This window comes from Pogoniulus pusillus, chromosome 6 (assembly GCF_015220805.1).
Source record: "Pogoniulus pusillus isolate bPogPus1 chromosome 6, bPogPus1.pri, whole genome shotgun sequence".
Lineage (NCBI taxonomy): Eukaryota > Metazoa > Chordata > Aves > Piciformes > Lybiidae > Pogoniulus > Pogoniulus pusillus.
Window position 1 is genome coordinate 44,037,905 of NC_087269.1, and position 12,855 is coordinate 44,050,759.

A 12,855-nucleotide genomic window follows, 5' to 3' on the forward strand; every position below is an offset into this window, starting at 1 on the left:
CAGTTGAGTACTGTTGCTGAAGACAGCTGATAAAAAGAAATTCTTAATTTAAGGAAGAATTAAAGACAAGTGAAAATCTTTATGCCTTGATTGCTCAAGGCAAATAAAGAATTGCCATTTACAGAGAGAAAATACAGAAAAAGGACTGGACAAAGCAAAAAGCTAACTGTGAATGCCATTTCTTTTTTCTTTTAAGAGCTTTTGAACAGAAAACAAAAAAAAAAAAACATATAAAAATGGGCTTAATTTTCAGTGCTTTTAAAAGTATGCAGTGCCAGTGAAGATCATTGTTATATCACAACTGAACTCCTGTATACATAGCCTTATCTGTTCACTGTACATAAGCATTACACAACATGGCTAATGTTTGTACAAAGGGGGGGGGGAATCACACTGCCCAGTGCTTGTCTGAAACCAGGACAGGATGAAGTATGATACCCACCAGTGAAGGTGTTTAAATTCCAGCATGGCACTTTATATCCTGTTTTTTTGTAAAATGAACATCTGTGTTCAGGTTTTGGCAGTTTGACTCTCGTTTCTGAAATCACAAACTTTAATGGAAACAAAGTTGATACACAAAACAACATTTGAAAACAGCTAAATTGGAATGTAGGTGACAGGAGCAAGCTCTGGTAGAACTGGATTATTTAGAACAACCATCACAATGCTAACAAGAAGTCACTCGGGATTTAGATCCCAACATCTGTAGCAAACAAAAAGTTATCCTTAACCCTATTAGATTACAAATAAAAACAAAAGCAGTGCTGATCATTTACTTGTCCACACACAACACATGACCCACATTCTGATCATCCTCCAACATCTCGAGTCAGCGTTGTAAGCACAACAGTTTTGTGTTTCCCCGTAACAAACTCTGATGACATTTTCCTTGTACAGTTTGATTAACAGCAGGGTTTTAGACCAATTTCGCTGTGCAAGTGTTGTTTAGTCATGAGTTTCAAAGCAAAAGGTTTATTTGGAGTTACATCATGGAAGTGTCCTGTGTATGGCAATGTATCCAGTTTGGAGCCGAGAGGACTCCAATCTACTGAACGTGACTGCAAACAAAATCTCCTTGTCTGAAGTCAACGTAAAGATGTTGTACATTCTATGCCAAACTCATAAGAGGAATTATGGTTGTACAAGATTCTACATTTTAACATTAGTAAGATATAGTTGATGGAAAATAAATTGTGTCAGATGAACACTCTTGATTGCCATCAGTCTGTACAGCTTATCTTGTATCAAACTTATCTTCATTGTGCTAAAGGTAAGAGAAGTTAAGACTAGTGAAACAAACTCTCTTCTCATTAAGACAAGACAATACATTTTACAAGACTTCAAATGTTGAATCTCAAGTCCTCTACTGAGTTACTTAATGTTTGCTTCCAAACAAAGATACTGGCTTTGTTAGTGCTGTCATCATTGTAACACTTCTCACAGCAAGCTCAGTAATTTGGGACCCTGTTTCCCCCCTCCCTTCCATATATTGTTTGTGCTTCCTACATAGATCAAGTGGTTGTATGGAAACAGCCACTATAAAAGTAGTAGTTCAAGTACATTTTTCCATCCAAGAAAGCTGTAACACAGGATAGCCAAGTCTGAAATAAAGCAAGAATTAAGAACAAGGCCATTTGCAGTAAGTTGCCAAACAGCAACCTAGAAAGAAGTACTGGAACTACGACTCTTATCCAGCCTGATATGTTTCCTGAAAGGGGAAATCACCAATTATCGTCTTCAGCATTTCTAACACATTTGAGAAGCTACCAGAAAAAGGCTTTGCCAATTGAGAAGTTGATTGCACAAAGAATGCGCCAGCGGACTTTCCATTCTTTGCATCTTTGTTCCCCCTCAGTAGTCCATTACCTTTCACAAAGAAAATTTTAGCTATCAAACTTGTCCATAAATTTTGCCGCTGAGTGTGAAACCATCCAGTTAGCATATACACTATCATTTGCATATCTTGAAAACACAGAGTTAGTGCCATCGAATCTTGTGAGTGGGACGGGGCTCTCCTCAGGCCAGTTCGGGTATGACATGCCTAAAAATGAAAACAGATAATTTTTTCTGCACTGAAGAACCATAACTTCACGTGCAGACAGTAAGGCCCTTGGCAAAACTCCCTTCAACATTTTAAGCCAGTCCACTGGATTTTGTCCCAAATCAATACATATCAATTACGTTTCGAAATCCCTGAAGCACAAATTCAGATGAAGGCAAAACCTCAGGAAAAAATAAAGTGCTTACTTGATAGAAAAAAAAATATTAGTTGTGCATGCATGCACAGTGTATCATTAAAAAACTAATAATTTTTCTTCTGATGTGTCTCCAACTTTCCATAATTTCCTTTTTTTAACAATCGTGTAGCAATATATTGCTCTGCAAAAGGAAGTTCTTGCTGTACAGGAAGTGCTCCAAGAATTAATAAACCTGTTTGGGACAGGATCCAAAGTCCGTTCCAATGACTCAGAGTATTTCCATTTACTTAAATGGGCAACTTCCCTTTGACTTCAGTGAGGTTTTGGGGACACTCTCACACCCTCACCAGGCATCTCCTGCTTCGTTTTAGGGAATCTCAGGAGCACAACTGAATAAAGTCCAACAAAGTCCTGAGCACTCTCGTCTTGATTCAGCATTTAAATGTGTATCTCAAGCATGTAATTGTTTGCATTGAGTCCAGTAACTGTCTCTGAGTTTAGGCACAAACGATCACCAAAATGGAAGTGGAGTGCTTAGTACCATGTTGATCCAACTGCACAAGCAGAGAACCATACCAGGGTGAAGACTTTCAAAAAACAGAAGCATGTTTGTTGCTTATTCAGCATCTGCCAACAGCCTCAGTGGCAACTTTTTTCTGTTACTGCATTCTTTTAACAGTCTGGCCACTAAGTGCCCCAAAGTGAATGTGAGTTCGGAGAACCTCTTAAATAAAATTATAGCTAGGATATAGATCAAAAATAGACCCAAAGCAACTTTTAAGCTAAAAGATACAACTTTTCAAAAGTCATACTGCTTGAAGAATGAGGGGGGGGGGGGTGTAAAATCTATGATGTTAGTAAACATCTAAAACCACGTAGAATATTTAATCAGGAGACAAAAATGTAGGAGTTTTGGCAAGAACCATTTTTACTGTCCATCTCACCATCACAATATGAAAGCATATGTTCTTTTTAAAAACACTTGCTACATCATTCAATCAAGGTTTAGCACTGACATTTTCATACTAAATCAAAGGACGTGAAAACAGCTGAGTATCTTCAAAATGCCCAGGATTAGCTCAATTTTGTGAAGAGCTTTACATGTTGATTTAGTCTGACCGTAATACTTAGATGCAGTATTTCTACTTCCTTTATATAACACTCTGGTTTCATTCTATGTTACATTAACTAGACATTTCAGCTTATGGATCCAGAATGCATTAACAGCAGCTGAAATGCAGAAATCCATCTTGATGGATGAAAAATGTTGTGGGTGGATCTTATCATTGAGCAATAGCATAAAAAAAAAATCAGTATTAAAAAAAACCACACCCCAAACTTCTATTGCTTAAATTAGAGCTGTAAAATCTAACATACTTTAAATGTTCCTAACCTCTCTCAATAGGATAGTTTCATTAGCATTTTATATGTCCCCTGAGAATACTTCCCTGATCTCTTTTTGGTTTTTCTTTTACTGTATGATAGCTAGTCATTTCACTTATTTTCACATCCTTTTAAAAAAACCAAACATTTCTTTTAAACAGGGCTGCAGAAATGACTAAAAGGATGATCCTGATGCAAACTTTGACATTTACCAAAACAAAAACCAAACAAACCAACCAAAAAACCCAAAAGAAGCTTCCAAGCAAATTTTGATTGGCTTGATTCAGACAAGAAACACTGTAATGTGGTTACAGAGTCTGAGAACAGTGCAGAAGAGAAAAAATTTTTTTTGTGTTGCTAGAATCTAGTAAATGCATGTGAAATTCTACCATAGAGTTTGTTTTCAATCCATGTGGAAGGGAGGGTTCGAGGGAGGGGAGCATTATTACAGTCCACGAGTGGTGTCTCCTCTTCTGAGAGCCCATCATCATAAAGTAAGGAATCGGAAGGTGTGGAAGCCGCAAGATCTAAGTAGTCCTAGGAAGTGAAGACAGAACAAGCTGGGTTAACATGTCTAGCAGCATTTCTGGTTAGGTATAAAAGCTAAAAGAACTTCTGGTTTCTTCAGTAAAATCAACTACAGACCCCACTGCATTTGTCTTTTGATAGCGCATCTGGCATTTTGAGTAGGCTCTCCCTTTCTGCAGCTATAGCACCTTTGGAAGCATCTGATTTGCAAATGCACTAGACACACCAGGGACATATCAAAACCTTCCCTTACTTATTTCTGCATATCAAAAAAATCATCAAGAAGAAGTTAAAGGGCTGTACTAACTGATTTGTTTGACCCTCAGTTTCTATTGTTCCTGGTATGTGTCTACATAGAGATACATATGCAGACACATATACATGAAATACAAAAAGCTCTACAGACACGTGTGTGCTTCAAAGAGAAGGTACAGAGATCTTCCCAACATTGCATGGAAGCTAGTACACAACTATGTCTAAAATCATTTGTCTAAATATTGCCACATAAAGCTTTTGTTGGTACTGTTCTCAAATCAAATATTTAGGTCAAGCGTTAAGAACTCACAGATTTTCGTCTGTGCTGCTGAATTGCTTTGATGCAAAAAGAAACCTGAAGCGTTTTCAACAAAGCCAAAATCAATTTTTGCCTTTCAAAACTGCTTTTCTTCTGGAAATGTACTGAAATTGATCTTTAGAAAGCTGCAGTTACCCTTCTTTGTAAATTAAAAGATATAGAGAATTTCTTCTTGCTCTTCTGAATGAAAAAACAAAACCAACTTACTAATTAGTCAGGCTGTATCTTGGGTGGAGTTTGCTTTTAATTAAGATTTCAGAAAACTTGCCAGTCTTTGTGTTACAGTCTCTCACTGGACATGCAGATTGATTGTATACTAATTCTCAGCAGCTGGAAGTTTGTGGTTGACAAGTTAGAGTGGTTTAATGGATGGCCTAGGCCTTTCACTTTGCCATTTTTGATTTAGAACTTGTTTTTATATTCTAAACAAAATTGTTTCCATTTATTTATTAGTCCTTTTTGCACCCTGTGTAAATGCCATCACACTCAGACCATAGAAGGCCTTATGTTGGAAGGGACCTTAGCAATCATCTGCTCCAACCTCCCTGCCATGGGCATGCAGCTTAAGGCCTCATCCAGCCTGGCTTTGAACATTCCCAGGGAGGAGGCATCCACAGCCTATTCTGGAGTCTCACCACCCTCACACTGAATAGCTTCTTCTTCAGATCCAGTCTAAAACTACTGTCCTTCAGCTTAAAACTATCCCTCCTTGTCCTATCACTTAACCTTATGGAAAGTCCCTCTCCAGCCTTTCTGTAGGATCCCTTCAAGTATTGGAAGGCAGCTATAAGGTCCCCCTAAGGTCTTCTCCAGGCTGAACAACCCCAGCTCCCTCAAGCCTATCCTCATAGAAGAGGTGTTCCAGCCTTTGGATCATCTGGTAATGCTCACTGCATTTCCTCAGTTTTTCAGTTTTAACTGCTCCCTATCCCATAATGAGTAGATATTTTTAATAAAAAGACAAGTATGTGTTTGTGTACAGTTAGGTGTGCATGTGTTTTATGGATGTATGCAACTTGGACTTAAACCTCAGCATCCATTTATTCAAAGAAAGTCTACACAGGAATATGATAGCTTTAAAGTAAATCAGAGTGGTGGAACGATGCAGCTCTTGTATCTGTTGCTATCATCACAACTAAATCAGGAAGTACTGCTTTATTCTGAGCTATATTCTACAAACACAGGAATATCACAGTATCATCAAGGTTCGAAGAGACTCCACAGATCATCAAGTCCAACTCTTTACCACAGAGCTCAAGGCTAGACCATGGCACCAAATGCCACATCCAGTCTTGCCTTGAACAGCATATGATAGCTTTAAAGTAAATCAGAGTGGTGGAACGATGCAGCTCTTGTACCTGCTGCTCTCATCACAACTAAATCAGGAAGTACTTCTTTATTCTGAGCTATACTCTACAAACACAGCAATATGATAGCTTTAAAGTAAATCACAGTGGTGGAACGATGCAGCTCTTGTATCTGTTGCTACCATCACAATTAAATCAGGAAATACTGCTTTATTCTGAGCTGACTAAGATTATGAATTTGGCAGTGCAATGTAAGAATAACTTTTCATAGACAGGTTAGTAATAACTCATCTGCATTTAGGGTTGAAGTCACGAAAGCCACCATAAGTAGTACTGCTTTCAAAAAGCTGGATGCATTTGCATGAAATTAGATGTGTAAATGCTTCCAAATTGGATGAAGAGTAATTTACTTTCATTTCTGTATACTGAAACTCAGATGATCACACAAACTTTCAAAAACTCACGTTTTCACACACTTACCCTACTCTTCACCATCATTTTCTCTAATTCCTTGCTGATCTCAGCAAATGTTGGTCTTTTATCGGGTTCTTGCTTCCAGCAGCGCAACATCAAGTTGTACCTATGACCGCCACAAGGTGAGAAAACCCACACAGAGTTGTTAGACACGGGTCATACTTCTGCTTGAACTGTTTCATGTACTGAAGTTGAACTGTGGCATGAAGGCTATTCACAAGCACATGCATCTTTGTTGCATGTTATGTTAAACATCCCCTTGAATCAACAACTGTCATTCCCAAGAACAGGCTTTTGTTGTTATGAATCTTTAAGAGCACAAAAGATGACACCCTTGGCTATCTTTGAAGGGCTGCAGTCCTAGGTTTCTTAAGACTACTTTCACTTTCCCCAAGGGCCACCTCAGGTGTAGGCAGCATGCCAGATTTTTAATTGATTTTGTTTGCATATGACTTTGAATAATTTTATGTATCATTACTGCTGTTTTATCAGAAAGTCTAACTTTTTTCTTTGTTTAAACTCTGAAAAGTTTCCATAAACTTTTCTTCCAAGTGGAGCCTAACCTAAGGCTATTTGCATAAACTTTGATTACTTCTATTGTTGTTACTCTGATTATATCCTTATTCTCTCTTTAAATGTCTTCTACAGCATATCACATGGAAATGAAAGGGAGCAGAATTTAAGTTGTATAGTTCATAGAATGAGCTAGCCTGGAATAGACCTCCAAGATCATCCAGTCCAACCTAGCACCCAGCCCTAGCCAGTCAACCAGACCATGGCACTAAATGCCTCATCCAGGCTTTTCTTGAACACCTCCAGGGATGGTGACTCCACCACCTCCCTGGACAGCCCACTCCAGTGCCAATCACTCTCTGGCAAGAACTTCCTCCTAACATCCAGCCTACACCTCCCCTGGCACAACCTGAGGCTGTGTCCCCTTGTTCTGTTGCTGCTTGCCTGGGAGAAGAGACCAACCCCCACTTGGCTACAACCTCCCTTCAGGTAGTTGTAGACAGCAATGAGGTCACCCCTGAGCCTCCTCTTGTCCAGGCTACACACCCCCAGCTCCCTCAGCCTCTCCTCATAGGGTTTGTGTTCCAGGCCCCTCACCAGCTTTGTCAAACTTCTCTGGACACCTTCCAGCACCTCAACATCTCTCTTGAATTGAGGAGCCCAGAACTGGACACAGCACTCAAGGTGTGGCCTGACCAGTGCTGAGTACAGGGGAAAAATAATCTCCCTTGTCCTGCTGGCCACACTGTTCCTGATATAGGCCAGGATGCCATTGGCTCTCCTGGCCACCTGGGCACACTGTGAACATCAGACAGACACTGGTTAAGTTTTGAATGTACAACTTTCCAACTTGCATCCCTCATGCTTTTCTAGGTCCACATATTTTTGTGACCAATCTAATCATAAAAACATTCTAATTTTGGAAATAGTTGGCTACGAGAACTATGGACAGCTGTTGGAAAGCATTGCATGTTTTGTCTTCATCTATGATCTCTTTCTTACTTAAGCAAAGCAATGAATGCAGTTTGAGGAAAATGATCCTTAAAGTGGGTATTCAGAGCCTGGCATAAAAGTTTCTGAGTGAAACAGAAATCTGAAACCAGAAGTCAGAAAACCATGATGTGACTTGAATAAGATAAACTCAGACATGGGCAACTGACCTAACTTAATCAATGATACAACATATGTTTGAAGAGTTGTCTTGCTTCCTGAAGAGATGGAAGAAACACAAAATTATGTCTTTGCTAGAGGACATTTGCCAGTGACTCTTGTAAACCTCTACCTTGCTCTAAATTCAGAAAACTCTGGGGTTTCTTTCTCTGTATATGGCATTTAAAAATGCATTATTTGTGCTGCATTTTATCAGCCTGGATGTAGTCAAAGAATTCTTCATGTTGAGAATCAATCAAAAGATCAAACAGATTCCCATGCTGAACATAACACTATGTCTTACCTCCAACTGCATTGGAAGAACCATAGATAGGAGATATTTCACATTGAGAGTATTTTAATAAATGAGCACATTTTATGAACTGTCTCCAAATAGTAAAGAAATTGTGATGTGTTTATCTAGTTGTGGAATGTTCATGTCTTCTAGAGTGTAGGTTTCTCTGTCAAGGTAGCATTTTCTCCTGTGTAATGCCAGGACAACTAACAGACAATGACCAATGAACATCTACCTCATTTTCAGGTAAGTACTGAGCATTACCTTGACTATTTCAGGCAGCACTGTATTTTATGTATTCCTCCCCTCACCCTCAAAAGTTCTGAATATTCAAACTGTTTTAATTGTTTGGCAGGTGTGTTATTCAATATCCTACAAACTGTCTGGATGTAGCTGCAAGAACTCTCTTGGCAATTCTTTTCTTGTACTTTACAGTTGACTGATTTCATCATATTCAAGTACTACGTATTTTGATTATCCCTCTGAGATATACAGAAGAGTATTTATATTCTATTTAAACTTAAAATATTCAAGAGATACTTGATAAATCTAATCAGGTCAAGAGGTACTTACATTTCTTCACTGCAGTTTTCTGGTCTCTCCATTCTATAGCCTGTTTTTAGGAGGTTAAAGAGTCTTTCAGGAGCAATACCTGGGTAGGGATTGCCTCCTAATGTTACAATCTCCCATAGCAGAACTCCAAATGACCATCTGAAAAAGAGAAAAGGAGATTTTACTTAGAGTGATATATTTCAAGAGCTTAGTTTGGTTTTCACCAATCAAATCTCTTTGTGATATTTTGAAAACACACTCAAATTCAAGCCATCCCTGGGGCAGAGGGGACATGCAGATGTGTATTGTTCCCAAACACTTCATGAAAAACATTAGAACCAAGAAGGCAGAGATAAGGGATACTCTTCTTTATCCATTGAGAAAGCTGATTGTATTCTGGGAAGGCTTCAAAGAGAAAGCCCTTCCTATGGTGGCCCAGCCAAATGGCTTGTGTTCTTTGTGTGCAGTGCTACTGGAGATGTCCCTGTTTTACCTTTGGCTACAGGAGTCTAACCTCCCTACTTGGCCCTTCTAGTCCTGTTCAGAAATAACTGTCTAAATCTGCACAAGTTAGCAAGGGACTAGTTTGCTGTCTTGACCATGAGGTTCTCTTTCTTATATGCACAGAGTGTTTACTCCAGTTGTAAGCAACACCATTGATTTCATCTAGTCTTTTCAGCCATTTCAGTCATTCAGCACTCCATTTTCTTCTCAAAGATGATAAAAGGAGAGAATATTTTTTTTCTGTAATATTGAGTGCCTAAAATGTAGTTTAACATAGAACAGAACACAGAAGAATCTTTTCTGAAAAGAACAGAACTGGTGATGTTTTTAAACTACTTTGTTGAGGAGCTTGGACAAAAAGACCTTGCACAATGCGTTGGAAATATTTAGATAGCTTAAAATAGTCCATTTTGGACAGCAGGCCAGGACAAGAGAGGCAAAAGTGTTGTCCTCTCCTTGCTGGAAGGCTTTTCAAGACATGAAGAAGCTACAAATTACTCCGATTGTGTTCAACTGACAGAAGTGCCAAAATTTGGGTGTTCAAAACGAAGGAAAACAGCCAACATTGTATCATGCAAAAGGGGTAGTCAGTGGGATGCATCTGGAAGCAAAATTTTGTACAGTTTATGACAAGCATTAGATTTGTGCTCTCATCATTGGGTAATTTCTGTGAAAACTCCACTTCTAAGAAGATTTTGGGAAGATTTAATGCCAAACCAAACAGCATTGTGTAAAACTTTCATCTCAAAACGTTAGCCACAAATAGCACCTTCTGTTGGAGTACAGCCCACCTGAGCATCTCACATTTTAAAGACCAGTGGTAGCCCCCAAGGTACAACAATAACTCCTCCAAAATGGGCAGCAAAGCCATTGTCTCACAGTGCTAAGTGGGATGCTGTCATTATCCTCCCTAATGTCATTCACTGAATTAATTTTTAATCACTCAGCACATTCTTGAAAGCTAATGAATATTTATAGCATTTTCATATACTTTATTAATGTATCACCTTAGAATCATAGAATCAAGCAGGTTGGAAGAGACCTCCAAGATCATCCAGTCCAACCTAGCACCCAGCCCTAGCCAGTCAACTAGACTATGGCACTAAGTGCCTCATTCAGTCTTTGCTTGAACACCTCCAGGGACAGTGACTCCACCACCTCCCTGGGCAGCCCATTCCAATGCCAATCACTCTCTCTGTGAAGAACTTCCTCCTAACACCCAGGCATTGAAAAAAAGAGCAGAGCATACTGGAATGATCATTGAGTGTATTAATACACATGTTCACCTGAAATAGTACTGCATCACCACAAACAACAAAGATAAAGAACAATGTTTTGCAGTGAGTCTAATTATCTAAGATTACAATGACTACTGCAAAAAGGAACTGCATTGATCAGTTGGCTGCTGCTGAAATGGCATTCATGGAAACTTTATAGTGAGGGTGACACAGCACTGGAACAAACTGCCCAGAGAGGTTGTGGAGTCTCCTTCTCTGAAGGCTTCCAAAAGCCACCTGGATGCATTCCTGTGTGACCTACCCTAGGTGATCCCACTTTGGCAGGGGGGTTGAGCTCAAGGATTTCTGGAGGCCTCTTCCAAACTCTAAAATTCTGTGATTCTAGTGCTGGAGAGGGTTTGCTCTGCAACTCTCTATGTCTCAGTACTGTTCTGTAGGGTATTGGCTAAATTAGGAAGGGCTAGAAAACACTTTTAGGTTACCTCATACATAATGATATGAATAGTGAAGGTGACCTAGCCAGTGAGTCAAAGGCACTGTTAGAAGTGTGGCATATATTAGACCTTTTATGCCATTGCATTGAAACAGACCTACAAAGTGAAATGCTCTGTGAAGAACACCTGAGGCATCTCCAAGAAAACTGGTAAATCTGTGTGCATTTACATGGAGATGCTAATCCAGACCTGGAAAGCAATGAAGCTACACAGCAATAGTGTGTTGCCCAGGGCCTTGAATAAGCTTGCTCAATGCCAGCTGGGCACATATACAAGAGATGGGCTCCTGAGCTTACTAGAAACCTTCAGGAAAACAAGCTAGGAGGAGTGGTATTGGATCCAGAAGATCAATCAGCAGTCACAAAGGAGGCAGTTACATGGCAACACAATCTGCCCTGGCCCCACACCACAGGAACAAATCTGTTTTGCAGAAAGTGACAAAAATACACAAAGAAGTTTTTAAAAGAATTCTAACACTTCTCTGGAAAAAGTCACTGGGGAGACACAAGTCAGCACAGCAGATACTCTGAGGAAGACAGAGACCCAGAAAGACCTGTAAGTGGACTTAAGTAACAGCAACATTTTTTGAGAATCATCCCAATCTTTTTTTTTTCTCACTCCAAGTGAAGCAAAGTGAAAGAAAGTTAATTTGGAAATACACTCTGTAAGGAGTTCCCAAGACAAGAAAACATTGGGACTTTTGTCACTTGGTGTGCTCTGACCTTCAAAGACAAGAGTAAAAAGTGAATGCAAATAATTTGAGAAGCACAAATCAAAAGGTTCCTATCTGTACATACTGTGTTAGCAAAGTATTTTCCTTCAAGGTGAAATGTCAGATCCTTTTTCAAGGGAAGCCTGGAAAGTATTCAAATCCTATCTAGCAGAAAATCAGGCATAAGCACTGCTGCTTTTCAAGTGCCTTAGAGGTTAAACTGGTTAGCTTTACAGTGTTTGTGCCTTTCCCCTCATGTCCTTAAGCAAGCACACAAACTGTACAAGAATTCACACTTACACATCACTTTGTGTTGTATAGATATGATCAAAGAGGGACTCTATGGCCATCCACTTAACAGGTATCCGACCCTAGGAGGCAGAAAAGAAGAAAGCAACACAGCAATTACTGGTCTGAAAACTGAGCTTCCAAGTGGAACACCAAGCTATTTCAGTTGCTCTCACACATAGAGGGCAACTCCCCCACCTTGTCTTGCTGGTCTATCCTTCCTGAACAGTACTTAGCCATCCATGACAACGTTCCAGTCGTGGGAGCTGTCCCACCATGTTTCAGTGATGGCAATTGTATCATAGTCATTCAGCCTAGCACACATCTCCAGCTCCTCCTGCTTATTCCCCAGCTGGTACTGGCAGAAATTAGTTGATAAAATCTGAGAAGTCTGCCCTGGATATTCCTGAAAAATCCAGCTTTCCAGACTTTTCAAGCCATTTCACAACTTCACAATATCACTAGCATTCACATGCCTTGCTTCTTATGCAACTGTTTTGGTAAGATTTGAAGCTTATACTTCTTTCTTCCCCTTTTTTATTTCCCCCCCCCTCTCCTCTTTTGCTCATTTCCCTATGCAAGCAGACAGCTGCTTGCAAAGCTTTGAATAATACTCCAGTGACAAGTGTCTCAGAAGTAAAGAGGA

The 12,855-nt window shown here is 39.6% G+C and overlaps 1 protein-coding gene across 4 annotated transcripts in view; it reads right to left on the reverse strand.

Moving 5' to 3' along the window:
* Positions 1 to 202: 202 nt before the first annotated feature.
* RET (ret proto-oncogene) overlaps positions 203 to 12,855 on the reverse strand; it is a 120,151-nt gene continuing 107,498 nt past the window's right edge. For 3 of the 4 annotated variants that reach the window (XM_064145422.1, XM_064145420.1, XM_064145421.1), the window contains 5 exons: positions 12,222 to 12,292; positions 8,995 to 9,132; positions 6,471 to 6,570; positions 3,971 to 4,118; positions 203 to 2,041 (listed from right to left, as the gene is read on the reverse strand). In XM_064145422.1, the coding sequence (XP_064001492.1) occupies positions 1,884 to 2,041; positions 3,971 to 4,118; positions 6,471 to 6,570; positions 8,995 to 9,132; positions 12,222 to 12,292 (615 nt within the window). In that variant the 3' untranslated portion in view covers positions 203 to 1,883. Of the gene's footprint in view, positions 2,042 to 3,970; positions 4,119 to 6,470; positions 6,571 to 8,994; positions 9,133 to 12,221; positions 12,293 to 12,855 lie in introns of those variants that run through there. The other variant, XR_010302614.1, reaches the window with a different exon arrangement.